This window comes from Ursus maritimus, unplaced genomic scaffold (assembly GCF_017311325.1).
Source record: "Ursus maritimus isolate PB19 unplaced genomic scaffold, ASM1731132v1 scaffold_17, whole genome shotgun sequence".
Classification (NCBI taxonomy): Eukaryota; Metazoa; Chordata; class Mammalia; order Carnivora; family Ursidae; genus Ursus; species Ursus maritimus.
In genome coordinates, this window is record NW_024424119.1 from 59,828,406 (window position 1) to 59,840,521 (window position 12,116).

Sequence of the window (12,116 nt, forward strand, 5' to 3'; positions counted from 1 at the left end):
GGGCCTGGGGTGGGCGGGGCCTGCGGGCCCGGGGGCGGGGCCTACGGATTGGGGCGGGGCCTGGAGTGGGTGGACCCAAGAGCTGAGCTAGGGCAGGGGCCGGTCCGGGTCGCCGCAGTGGGGCTGACGGCGTTCGCGCGCCCACCGGCTGTGTCGCCACGCAGGTGAACAACAGCAATAAGAAGGAGTGGAATGGGATGATGGGCGAGCTGCTCAGCGGGCAGGCGGACATGATCGTGGCGCCGCTGACCATCAACAACGAGCGTGCGCAGTACATCGAGTTCTCCAAGCCCTTCAAGTACCAGGGCCTGACCATTCTGGTCAAGAAGGTGCGCAGGGCCCGGCGGCGCTGGAGTGGGTTCCTAGGTGAGCCCGGACGGCGCTGACAGCCTGTCCACCTGCAGGAGATCCCCCGTAGCACGCTGGACTCGTTCATGCAGCCCTTCCAGAGCACGCTGTGGCTGCTGGTGGGGTTGTCGGTGCATGTGGTGGCCGTGATGCTGTACCTGTTGGACCGTTTCAGGTGAGCGCGGCCCGGGGGCCGGACACCTCCGTCTGCGGGGGCGGGGCGGAGCCGGGCGCGGGGGCGGGGCAGGGCTGCCCCTCCCGTCCTCTCCCGCCCGCGCTCTGCGCCCCGCAGCCCCTTCGGCCGGTTCAAGGTGAACAGTGAAGAGGAGGAGGAAGACGCGCTGACCCTGTCTTCGGCCATGTGGTTCTCCTGGGGCGTCCTGCTCAACTCGGGTATCGGGGAAGGTGAGCCGCGCCCGGGCCGCATCCCACTCTGCCCCTTCCCGCCTGCCGGGAGCTGACAGTCCTCTGCTCGCAGGCGCCCCCCGGAGCTTCTCGGCGCGCATCCTGGGCATGGTGTGGGCCGGCTTCGCCATGATCATCGTGGCCTCCTACACCGCCAACCTGGCGGCCTTCCTGGTGCTGGACCGGCCGGAGGAGCGCATCACGGGCATCAACGACCCACGGGTGAGGCCTGGCCGGCTGGGAGCGGGGGGCGTGAGGTCAGCGGCGCTCTGCCTCGGGTGGGCTCCGGGAGCAGCCGCGAGCCCTGCGCTCTGCCCCCGCAGCTGAGGAATCCCTCCGACAAGTTCATCTACGCCACGGTGAAGCAGAGCTCGGTGGACATCTACTTCCGGCGGCAGGTGGAGCTGAGCACCATGTACCGGCACATGGAGAAGCACAACTACGAGAGCGCCGCGGAGGCCATCCAGGCCGTGCGGGACAAGTGAGGGGGGGCGGGACAAGTGGGGGGGGCAGGGGAGGGGCATCCACCCGACAGGAAGAGTGAGGGTGTCCGGGCTGGATGGGAACCAGAGGATGGAGATAGAGGTGAGGTTTCCAGGTGGGCAGGGCGAAGGAGTGCAAGGTGCAGAGGTGAGGGCAGCCTGATTGTGCAGGGCGCCTGTGACCCCTGCCCCTGCCCACAGCAAGCTTCATGCCTTCATCTGGGACTCGGCGGTGCTGGAGTTCGAGGCCTCGCAGAAGTGCGACCTGGTGACCACCGGCGAGCTGTTCTTCCGCTCCGGCTTTGGCATTGGCATGCGCAAGGACAGCCCCTGGAAGCAGAACGTCTCCCTGTCCATCCTCAAGTGAGTTGCCTCACCCGCGCCTACTGCCCTTCGCCCTTCTCCAAGAGGCGTCCACCGGAGGCGGACCCCTCCCCAGCGCCAGACCCTACCGCCTAGGCACACGGGCCCTGCCTCCTGCACCAGGGTCCAGGCCCCATGCCCCGGTCCCCCTCCCACTCCGAGATGGCCCCTCCCAGGTCCCATGAGAACGGTTTCATGGAGGATCTGGACAAGACCTGGGTGCGGTACCAGGAGTGTGACTCTCGAAGCAACGCCCCTGCTACCCTCACCTTTGAGAACATGGCAGGTAGGTCTCCCCGTTTCCCTCGACGCCCGTGCTGATGCTGGTGGGGTTCTCCAAGGGACCTGTACACTGGCCAGCCAACAGCTGAGATGCTGGGTCCTGCCCCACAGGGGTCTTCATGCTGGTGGCTGGGGGCATCGTGGCTGGGATCTTCCTGATTTTCATTGAGATCGCCTACAAGCGACACAAGGATGCTCGCCGGAAGCAGATGCAGCTAGCCTTTGCGGCAGTGAACGTGTGGAGAAAGAACCTGCAGGTAGGGCAGGCCACCCTCCGAGGCCTGGTGCCCATGGCCCGGCCTGGCCCCGGCCCTCCTCCATTCCCACAGGCCGAAGCACTGGCTCAGGCTCCCAGGAGCCCATGTGGGCAGGACTGGAGCTAGGAGCCACGACCAGGGGCCGCGTTGCTGGGGGACCACCTGCAGGTGGCTGCCCCCTGCAAAGCCTGGCTCCAAGCCTCCGCCTGGCCCCTCTGTCTCCAGAGTCGCCCGCCGGCGCCCATTCCATAGGAAGGCAAACTGAGGCAGGGTAAGACAGGGACCCACCTGGGTGGAGCACGTGAGTCCAAGACATATTCTGCCCTCGCCGCCCCATGCCTCTCCTTGGCACCCGCCAGGGACCCCCTTCCCTGCTGCCCTGCTGTGTCCTGTGCTCCATAACTCCAGCCTGAGTCGGGCCAGCTGGCCCTGCCTGGCACCCCAGGCCGTGTCTGTGGGAACTTGCTGCCAGCAGGAGACAGGCTGCCCAAGGGGGTAGGGCAGACAGTGGGGCCTGTGCAGGCCTGTGGGCTCATGGCCCACGGCCCAGTTCTGGCTTCCTTCATCTCTTCTCTTTCTCTGGGCACCTCCCAGAGCCCGTGTCTGGGGATAAAGTTGATGTTCAGAGAGGGAGGGCCATGGGGGGACGGGTTGCTGGAGCCCCCACTCCTCTCATCTGCCTACTCTTGCTCTTGGGACCTGGTCACTGTCTCACTGGCTGGCACAGGGCCGTCCTGGCCACCAGACCCCAGGCCAGGGTCTGGAAGCCGCCGCCATCCATCTATCTCTCCAGTTCATCTTGCCGCCTGCCTTTGGCCCCTCAGCCCCTTCCTGAATCTTGGCGTCCCCCTCGGGACAGAACGGCTGGCAGGGCCCAGGGCCAACTCCTCCAGTGCCTGGGGGACTCTCCTCCTTGGGAGACCTGTAATCCAGGGCCACCCAGGAGCGAGGGAGCTGGGTCGACCTCCCAGGAAGAGAGCCAGACCGGACCCCCCACCCCCCGCCCCAAGCCCAGCCCAGCCCAGCACAAGCAAGGTCAGGCCCATGACCGGGCAGGAGCAGAGGCCGCCTGCGTACGTTGGCTGCTGGTCCGTCTGTCCAGCACAGGGAGGCAGGCAGGAGCGAGGGCCCGAGTGGCCAGCCAGGCTGGGCAGCAGCCCCGAGGAGCAGGCGAGGGCAGGTGTGGCCGCCACCCTTAGCTGTCTAATCACTTATACATATTCATTTTAGGATAGAAAGAGTGGTAGAGCAGAGCCCGACCCTAAAAAGAAAGCCACATTTAGGGCTATCACCTCCACCTTGGCTTCCAGCTTCAAGAGACGTAGGTCCTCCAAAGACACGGTAAGGGGAAGAACGCCCAGTCCCACGTCTCCGACTCTTATCTCGCCCCGCCCCCGTGTCTGTGTCCCGTGCATCAGGCGTGCCCTCTCCCTCACCATCCCATTCACCCCACCTCTGACCGCTGTGGCTCTTCTGCCTTCATCTCTATTTGCCCAGCACATGAGGTCTTCACTCTCTCTAGACCTTTCTTGGTCCTTTCTCCCACTGGCCCTCACAGGGTCCTCTTTCCCCATGTGTCTCTGCGTTGGTCTGCCCCCCATGCCATGACGCCATGCGCCATCTTGAAGCTGTGTCATGTCGTTGGTCAGCCAGTCAGCCTCTGAGCCCGGGGCCCCTGGGAGCCCAGAGCCAATCTGTCCTGGACTCCTCACCTGTCGGGAGGCCACGCCACCTCTGTTACATCCGTTTCTCCAGCCTCTCCCAGAGGAGCCCACTGCCCTCTCTCCCCCCTTGCGACATCCGTGGAGGGGTGGCTGTGATGTCCCATCCGCCCATCTGTCTGGCCGCCAGCCCTGCCACCCAGACACCTGTCTCACGTGTCTCACCAGAGCCATGCCTGTTGCATCCCCTTCATGTGGTCTCTGTGTGGGCCGGGGCTGGGGGCCGGGCCTGGCTCCGTCTGGGTGGACGGCTGGGGCCTGGAACTGGAACAGGTCCCCAGCCACAGGGGACCGTCAGGCGGGGATGGGGGGGCACCAGAGCGGGTGGAGCCCACCCCAGGCTGAGCTGTGGCCTGCAGAGCCGGAGTCACTGAGGCTCCCAGGCAGAGGCCCAGGAAGGAGAGGCCTCCCGGGAGGAGACCAGCGCCTCAGCTCCTGACCCTCTAGCCCCTCCCCATAGGGCGTCAGAGCAGGCCTCCGACCTTTGGCAGCTTGTCACCGCACCAATGTGCACATTTGGAATAAAAGCCCTTAAAACGGACCCAGCCTTGCTAGGGGTGCCCCGGTCCAAGGTGGGGAGGGGGTGGCCCAGAGTTAGCATTGCCCTTGGCCTCCCTGCAGTCCAGGGGCCGGCTTGGCCTCCATCTTGTGGGGGCTTATGCTCCAAGGTGGAAATGGGATTTGCAAACCCCCCCCCCACACACACACAGCACACTGGAAAGGGGCCAGATCTCCAGGACACAGACAGGGCTTGGCACATAATGATCTGAGACCAGGGTGAAGCCATCAGGCCATCAGGGTGCCCCAAGAGGGGCCCATGTGGCCTGGCTGCTCTGCTTCCCAGGAGGGGCTTGGCACTGGGAGGGTAGGTGAAGAGTGAGGGGCTGGGAGCTGGGAGCACGGCCTGGGGCTTCACAGGCCTGAGAAAGTGGGCAGAGCCTGAGCCAGGGGCCCTGCCAAGGGGTTCAGGAAGAGATCCAAGACCAGAGAGGAGAGGTGGTGGGGCAGGCCTGGGGAGAGGGTATCCTCGTAGACAGCACTTTTAGGGAGGAGCACCAAAGTTACACAGGTGTTAGGCTGCTTTGTGAGGGTGTCATGACCCCCCCATACTCCTACCCAAAGAAAACCCGCATGCCCCTTAGCTGGTCCAGGCGCAACTCAGAGACCTTTGAGATGCCTTTCTGGGGACACAATCCCAACAGACTCTTTGCCCGAGCCTCTGTGGGCACCAGGGACCATTTCCCAGGCCAGTCCTGACACCGTGTGGCATCTGGGGCGGGCCCCGCCCTGTAGGGATGACTGGGGGTACTGCCAGCTGGGGGGGGGGCTGGGCGGGGGAGGGCAGCCCAGTTCCCATCCTGTTTCGGGCTGGGCGCCTGCTTGGAGGGAGGCCTGGGTGGGGGGCTCTGTTGGGAGGGGTGGGGTTGATCCGGCTGCTAAGATCCTCTGCCCCTGTCCTGTGGCCGGTCTGGGCCAGGGCAGCACTGGGCGCTCAGGGCTGGGGTCCCTGGCGGCCAGCGGGGCCAGCGGGTATTGATTGTTGGTTCTTATTTATAGAGCACCGGGGGTGGACGCGGCGCTTTGCAAAACCAAAAAGACACAGTGCTGCCGCGACGCGCTATTGAGAGGGAGGAGGGCCAGCTGCAGATGTGTGCCCGTCATAGGGAGAGCTGAGACGCCCTGCCCGCCCTCCTCTGCCCCCCTCCCCCGCAGACAGACAGACAGATGGACGGGACAGCGGCCCGGCCCACGCAGAGTCCCGGAGCACGACGGGGTCAGGGGGAGGAGCGCCCCCCAGCCTCCCCCAGGCCGCGCCCGCCCGCCCGCCGGTCGGCCGGCTGGCCGGTCCACCCGTCCCGGCCCTGCGCGTGCCCCCGAGCATGGGGGCTAACGGGCTGCCTTGTCTGTGTATTTCTATTTTGCAGCAGTACCATCCCACTGATATCACGGGCACGCTCAACCTCTCAGATCCCTCGGTCAGCACCGTGGTGTGAGGCCCCCCGGAGGCGCCCACCTGCCCAGTTAGCCCGGCCAAGGACACTGATGGGTCCTGCTGCTCGGGAAGGCCTGAGGGAAGCCCACCCGCCCAAGACTGCCCACCCTGGGCCTCCCGTCTGTCTGTCCACCCTGCTGCCTGGCGGGCAGCCCCTGCTGGACCGAGGCTCGGACCAGAGCGGCTGAGGACAGGCCAGAGCTGAGCTGGCTGGGCAGGGCCGCAGGGCACTCCGGCAGAGGCAGGGCCCTGGGGTCTCTAAGCAGTGGGGGAGAGGGGCTAACCTGGCCCCGGAGGGGCTTGGAGCAGAGACTGAAGCCCCATCCTTCCCCTTCCACTACCAGAGCCACAGTGGGGGTGTGAGGCCCCAACTGGCTGGGTCACCCCCTCCTCCAGCGCCTGCTCTTGGCAGCCTCGGCTCCACCCCTCTCCTTTTCTTACCCTTGTCCCTTCTTGGCTTGACCCCCATCCACCCAGCTGGCCCTGCCCCTCCCCAAGGGCAGACTCTGACCCTCAGCTGGCAGCTGCCTCCCAGGAGCTCCCTGGGTTCTCCGCTGCCTCTGACCTCTTCCTCCCATCTCCGCGAGGGCTAAGCCGGCTATTCACAGCCCGAGATAGGCTTCCTCACAAGCGCTGGCTCGGGACTGTCCTCAGCCCTGCCCGCCAACTTGTACAGGCCCAGCCCTTCCAGTGTCGAGCGCGTGCCTTCCCCATGCGGCCCGTGCGCAGCCGCGCGCGGCCCCTCCGCCCAGGGGCCCAGCGCGCACTGCCCCTGACCCGGTTTGTGCAGTGGTGATGTCTAAAGGAATGTCACGAAAACTTCTGTCTGTGTCGCTTGTTGACGCCTGCAGGGACTGTGAAGAAGGGCAGGGGGGAAGATTCGAGAACAGCCAACGCCCGCTCAGGCCTGAGCAGAGGCGGCGGGGCTCCCAGGGCAAGGGTCCCGCGGTCTCCTCAGGCGGCTGAGGGCGGTGCAGCGCCGAGCGCGGCAGGCGGTGAGCAGGGAGCCCAGCGCCAGGCAGGCGGCCAGGCTGGCGAGGAAGGAGACGGGCCCGAGCACGCAGACCACCGCCAGGTCCCGCGGGGCGAGTGGCTGAGAGCAGTGGCTGAAGGCGGCGTCCGGGAAGGCGGTCAAGGGGCTGAGCGTCTGGCGCCCTGGCAACACGCAGAGCAGCGTCTCGGCCTCTGCGGGACACGGTGCAGAGTCAGGCGGCTGTGGCCGTGGGTCCCGGCCCGCCCACCCTCGCCCGGAGGGCTCACCTGGCGCCGGCCTCGGGTGCCTGCGCAGCCAGGAGCAGAGCGGACGCAGCGCGCAGCCACAGGTCCAGGGGTTGCCGCGCAGGTGCAGCGCGTGGAGAGAGGGCAGGCCGGCCAGCAGCCCCGGCGCGAGCGCAGACAGCTCGTTGTCCTGCAGGCTGAGCGCGTGCAGCAGCGGGAGCGCGCCCAGCGCCGCGGGCTCCAGGCGCGCCAGCCGATTGCCGGCCAGCGATAGGGAGCGCAGCGCGCGCAGGGGCGAGAAGGTGCCGGGCGCCAGCGCCTCTAGCTGGTTGTCGCTGAGGTCGAGCTGCTGCAGCGAGCCCAAGCTCCAGAAGGCCCGCGCGTGCACCCAACGCAGCCCGTTCTCCCGCAGGTCCAGGCGCAGCAGCGTGCCCGCGCCCACGAAGGCGCCAGGCGGCAGCGCGCGCAGACGGTTGTGGTCCAGCAGCAGCGCGCGCACGCACCGGCTCAGGCCCTCTGGCACGGCGGGCAGAGCGCGCCCCGAGCAGTTGACCAGGCCGCCCGGCGCGCACGCGCACGCCTCGGGGCAGTCCGGAGTGCCTGGGGTTCCCGAGGTGGCGGCCGCGGTGGACGGCTGGGCCCAGACTGGCCACGGCGACAGCAGCAGCAGCAACATCGGCGGCGGCCGCCGCGAGAGAAAGGAGGGGCTCCTCATGGGGCAGCGCTAGGAGCCCGCTGCTCCTGCGTCCGCGGAGCCAGTGAGTCTCTGCCGCGCCTGCACAAACATTAAATCTCCGGCCCGAGTGCCGGCAGTTCCTGTTCCATGGCCAGTCCCGCACCTAGGGCGGGGGCTGGGCAGACAGCCAGTGCCCTGCACTGCCAGCCACCTGTCCCGGAGCTGGGCTCCTCCTGGCTCTGTGACAGCTGCAGCGCTGACAAGACGCCTTGCCCCTCCTCTCCTGCGATACCCCCCACCGTGCGACCTGCTGAAGCCTGAGCCTCTGGACAACACCCCCACCCACCAAAATCGATGCCACGCATCGAATGGGACTCCATGAGCCCTGCTGCTGTCCCCAGTCTCTGCCCATCTCCTGCCCAGCAAAGTGACGCCAGCACACACACAGTGCCCCCCCCATCCCCATAGCGGATGATTGGTGAGGTCAGGAGCACATGATGGGGTCCTGAGCCCAGGGGATAGGCTGGAGGGTGGAGGGCGTACGAGGCAGAGGGACGGTCATGTCTGCCCCACCTGGCCCTCTAAGGACTGTCCTAGAATCTCAAGGAGACAGTGTGGGTAGGGCACAGGCACCAGCCCAAGTTCTCCTGTCAAACACTGCTCCCTCTGGAGTCATCAGAGTCGCACATCTTGTCCTGGGGTTTCCCAGGGTGGGGGTGGGGTGGACAGGGGCCCCTGGGGCCGTGCCAACTTCATGGGACAAAGCAGCAGGAAGATGCGGGGAGGAGCCAAGCTGAGGCCACGGTGGAAATACCAGTGCTGTGGCTCCCTGCCCTGGAGGGTGGACAGTGGGTGCCTTGTGCAGGCACTGGGCCTCCTCCCCCCACCCCAGATAAAGGAGTTGACCTGGGCGCCCACACACCCCTCACCACCCCATGACGCAGCTGCACAGCGGCTTGAGGAGGAGCCCGCAGAGAGGACAGGGCAGAAGCACTCAATACTGTTTAATCCCCCCCGCCCAGGCTGCCTGCAGCCCTGCTCAGGTTGGGGGGGTGAGAGGGGGCTGCTCCTCTACTGTCATGTTTGGGGCCATCGGGTCCATGGGAATGGTCATGAGGCCTTGCTCCTCCAGGGGCGGCATCATGGAGACCTCCAAGTCAGGGTCCATGACATGGGACTCCACTTGCACGGTGTGCAGATCCATGCGATCTTCCTGGACCCCGTAGTGCCCCACCAACCTGCACGGCAGGGCCCGGGTCAGGCTGGCTCCACCAGCACAGGCCTCAGGAGGCCTTGACCTCCCCCCTCCCAGGGCAGGCCTGGGCCTCCAGTCAGTGCTTCTGATGCATCCGTCCCACCCCCCGCACCTCCAGGGGCAGGACGTAGGGGCACGGCTCACCTGTGGGGTCCTCCCCTGAGGTTACTCACCTGCTGTTCATGTGTCTGGGGCATGGTTCACTGCAGGGACAAAGGGAGGCGTGAATCCTGGACAGTGGAGCTGGCCTCCCGGAGCCCAGGAGTGCCCCTCCCCCCGCCTCTCCACAGCCCTGTCTGGGAAACGGTGTTCCCCAGCTCCTGGTGACATCCCACCCGGGGGCAGAGGCCCCTCCCCCAGTATGGCCCTGTGGCCCTCACCCGCCCTCCCAGCCCTGGGGCTCGTGCACCTCTTGGCTCTCATGACACCAACTGCCACGATGACCAGGGCGCAGAAACAGCTGGCGCCCACGCCCGCCAGCACCACGAGCAGGGCGATGAGGGCCTCGCGGCTGAGGCCGAGGCTGCACTCGCAGTACGTCCCAGCTGCAGAGACAGGGCCCGTGCGGCCGAGGGGCCCTTGTCAGCCACCAGTGGAGGACGCCCAGGGCCGCCCCTCACCCTGGGGCCACCACAAGGGTACGGGAGGGGCCCTGGCAGGGGCGGGGTCGAGGGACAGGAGGAGGCACCTGCAGCAGGGATGAGCAAAAGGGACAAACATATCAGGCCAAGGGAGCTGCCGACCGGGCAGGAGTCAGGCTGGGGACAGGGGGCCATGTCCAGCCCCCAGCCCCACCGCACACCTCTGGATGGAACTCATCGGAAGGCGCTGACCTCACAGTAGGGCTCTGAAGCTGAGCGGGTGGGGGCAGGGCTTTGGCTGGAGCTTCACTTGAGCTCGGGGGCCAGAGTGGAGGAGCCCTGGGCAGGCAGCCCTGCGGTGGGGCAGCTAGGGTGGAGAGGGGCCTGGGAGCCACTTCTGAGTGCCCTGCTGGACCCAAGGCCAAGGCAAGGATAGGGCTGCCCTGGCCTTGGGGGATGGTGCTTCGTGGGGAAGGGGGTGGAGCCCACGCTTAGGCCCCTGGACAAGTGGAGACAGTGGCCTGGAAAGCCTGGGAGGGGGGGGCTAGAGCACACAGCACAGGGCCCCTGTTTCTCTCTCAGGACACCCCAGAGGCTGGGACAAGCAGGGGCCAACGGGGGGGTAAGGCGTGGACCAGTGCTCACGGGGGATGGTCCCGCCCACACCCCAGCAATGCTCAGGTCCAGAGGAACCTCCAGGGGTTCTTCAACCCCCAGGAGAGGTGGGGGGCACTGCCCACAGGTCTTCCCAGAACCACATCCTCTGGGTGCACCTGAGGCTCCAGCTTACCCGTGTCCTTCAAGTCAGAGCCCACCTGACCCTCTGAGGGCTGCTTCCTCATGCACCCTCCTGCCAACCTGACAAGCACCACCCGAGGGACTCACCTGCCGGCTGGCATCCACACACTTAAGCTCAGCCTCCTCCCTGGCCTCCTGCACTGCCCCCGCCACCCTGAGGCCTCCTCCCTCCTCCCCTAAGGACCTGGCCAAGCAAACCACCCAGGCAGCAGGAGGAATTGCCCCACCCCACAGCCTACCCCACAGGGCGCCAGGGGCAAGGGTGCAGAGGGGCCCCAGCTGACCCCTGGTCCCTGGGAACCCCCCTGACTCCTGGCACAGGAGGCCCCTCCTAGGGGAACCCTCGGGGATCAGCCAGCAGTTTCTGGCACACTTCTGTGCCTGTTGAGTAATGCTGTGACCCAAGACACAGCTTTTTTTTTTTTTTTTACCACATTTGTCCACAAACCAAGTCAAAAGGGACGGAAAGCAGGAGCGCTGTGCCCAGGAGTGGACACCGCCCCCTGCCAGGCCAGTCTAGCAGGTTTGCATCCTGGTTAGGACGACATAGGTACATGCAGCCCAGTGCCAGGTGGCCTTCCGCCTGGAGGGAATGGCGGGTGTCAGAGCCTTCTGGGCCCCCACCAGAACTCGGAGGAAGCAGGAGGCCCCTCTTCTAGTGACCACAGCACAGCAGCCTTGGTGGTGGGCAGAGCCCAGGGGAGGGAGATACTGGCTGCTAAGACTACACACCTCGTTTCCACCACTTTGTCCTCCAAACCTCAGCAAACAGAATACTCTTGGGTAAGAAGGGGAAGTCCCAGAAGAGGGCTGACCTCAGGGCCCCTGTGCAACAGGCCAAAGTGGAGAGGTAGGGGTGGGCACTGGAGGACAGCTTGGGGGGGAACCCAGGGTGTGTAGGAGCAACAGGCATGACTCCAGGCCTGGGAAGGAGCCCCAGGCAGGTGGGAGCAGGAGAGTAGAAGCTCATTCCGCAGGGTCTCTGCTGCCTGGGAGGACAGTGCCACCAGCTAGAGCAGAGCTCCCAGCACCGGAGGCTGTGGTGCCAGCCTGGGCAGAGCCAACACCCTTCCCTGCCTCCTGGGAGCTCCGGGGCTGGGGCAGTGCCAGGCCCCCCAAATCCCTTAGACAGGACCCCGTGTGTGCTCTGGACACAGCTGGTCTCCCAGCTACGCTGGGGAGGCTGGGCTCACAGGGCTCTTCACCTGTGCTCAGAGCACTGAGGCCCCGCGTGCTCCTGACCACGTGCCTGAAGCACAGAAACCAACTTCACTATGAGCCACAAATAGCCAGCTCCTCCTGCTAGAGACATGGGAGCTCTTGGTCCATCAGGGGACACTCAGCTGCCTATCTCACACGTTCCAATGGCGTCCACATGTCCCAGAAACGGCCTTGAACCCTCAGGCCAGGAAGAGGGTGGGTGACCTGAGGGCTCCTTCCGAAGGCCAGAGGGAGGCTTGGGGCTGGAGGCCTCCGGTGTGCTCCTGCCTGAGCTTCAGGCTCAGAAGTGGGCCTTCATGAGCAGGTGTGGCCTAGGGACCCCCGTATGCCAGGACTCTGGGTTTGGAGCCCAAACACAGGTGTGCAGGCCAGGACTGGGCCAGGCCACTCACGTGTTTCCCCTCCCCGGCTCCCAGGGAGCCAGGCCCTGCTCAGTGGGGCGGAGAGCTTCGTCTGGAGGGAGCACCTGGACCCCAAATTCACGATGGGCCCAGCAAGCCAGCAGGACAGGGACAG

At 66.1% G+C, this 12,116-nt stretch overlaps 3 protein-coding genes across 7 annotated transcripts in view; 1 reads left to right on the plus strand and 2 right to left on the minus strand.

Moving 5' to 3' along the window:
- Nucleotides 1-6,598, plus strand: part of GRIN1 (glutamate ionotropic receptor NMDA type subunit 1) — a 25,365-nt gene extending 18,767 nt beyond the window's left edge. For 2 of the 5 annotated variants that reach the window (XM_040632255.1, XM_040632258.1), the window contains 3 exons: nt 1,775-1,884; nt 1,992-2,137; nt 5,784-6,598. In XM_040632255.1, the coding sequence (XP_040488189.1) occupies nt 1,775-1,884; nt 1,992-2,137; nt 5,784-5,852 (325 nt within the window). In that variant the 3' untranslated portion in view covers nt 5,853-6,598. Of the gene's footprint in view, nt 1-1,774; nt 1,885-1,991; nt 2,138-3,367; nt 3,479-5,415; nt 5,533-5,783 lie in introns of those variants that run through there. The other 3 variants (XM_040632259.1, XM_040632254.1, XM_040632257.1) reach the window with 3 other exon arrangements.
- Nucleotides 6,599-6,752: 154 nt separating this feature from the next.
- LRRC26 (leucine rich repeat containing 26) lies at nt 6,753-7,784 on the minus strand. The gene is made up of 2 exons (XM_040631384.1): nt 7,112-7,784; nt 6,753-7,036 (listed from the first exon to the last, which is right to left on the minus strand). Exons 1-2 carry the CDS (start codon nt 7,782-7,784, stop codon nt 6,753-6,755), a joined length of 957 nt encoding a protein of 318 aa, XP_040487318.1.
- A 956-nt stretch (nt 7,785-8,740) lies between these two features.
- TMEM210 (transmembrane protein 210) lies at nt 8,741-10,802 on the minus strand. Its single transcript, XM_040632262.1, has 4 exons — nt 9,689-10,802; nt 9,410-9,545; nt 9,174-9,203; nt 8,741-8,983 (listed from the first exon to the last, which is right to left on the minus strand). Exons 1-4 carry the CDS (start codon nt 9,774-9,776, stop codon nt 8,785-8,787), a joined length of 453 nt encoding a protein of 150 aa, XP_040488196.1. The 5' UTR covers nt 9,777-10,802; the 3' UTR covers nt 8,741-8,784.
- Between the last annotated feature and the right edge of the window lie 1,314 nt (nt 10,803-12,116).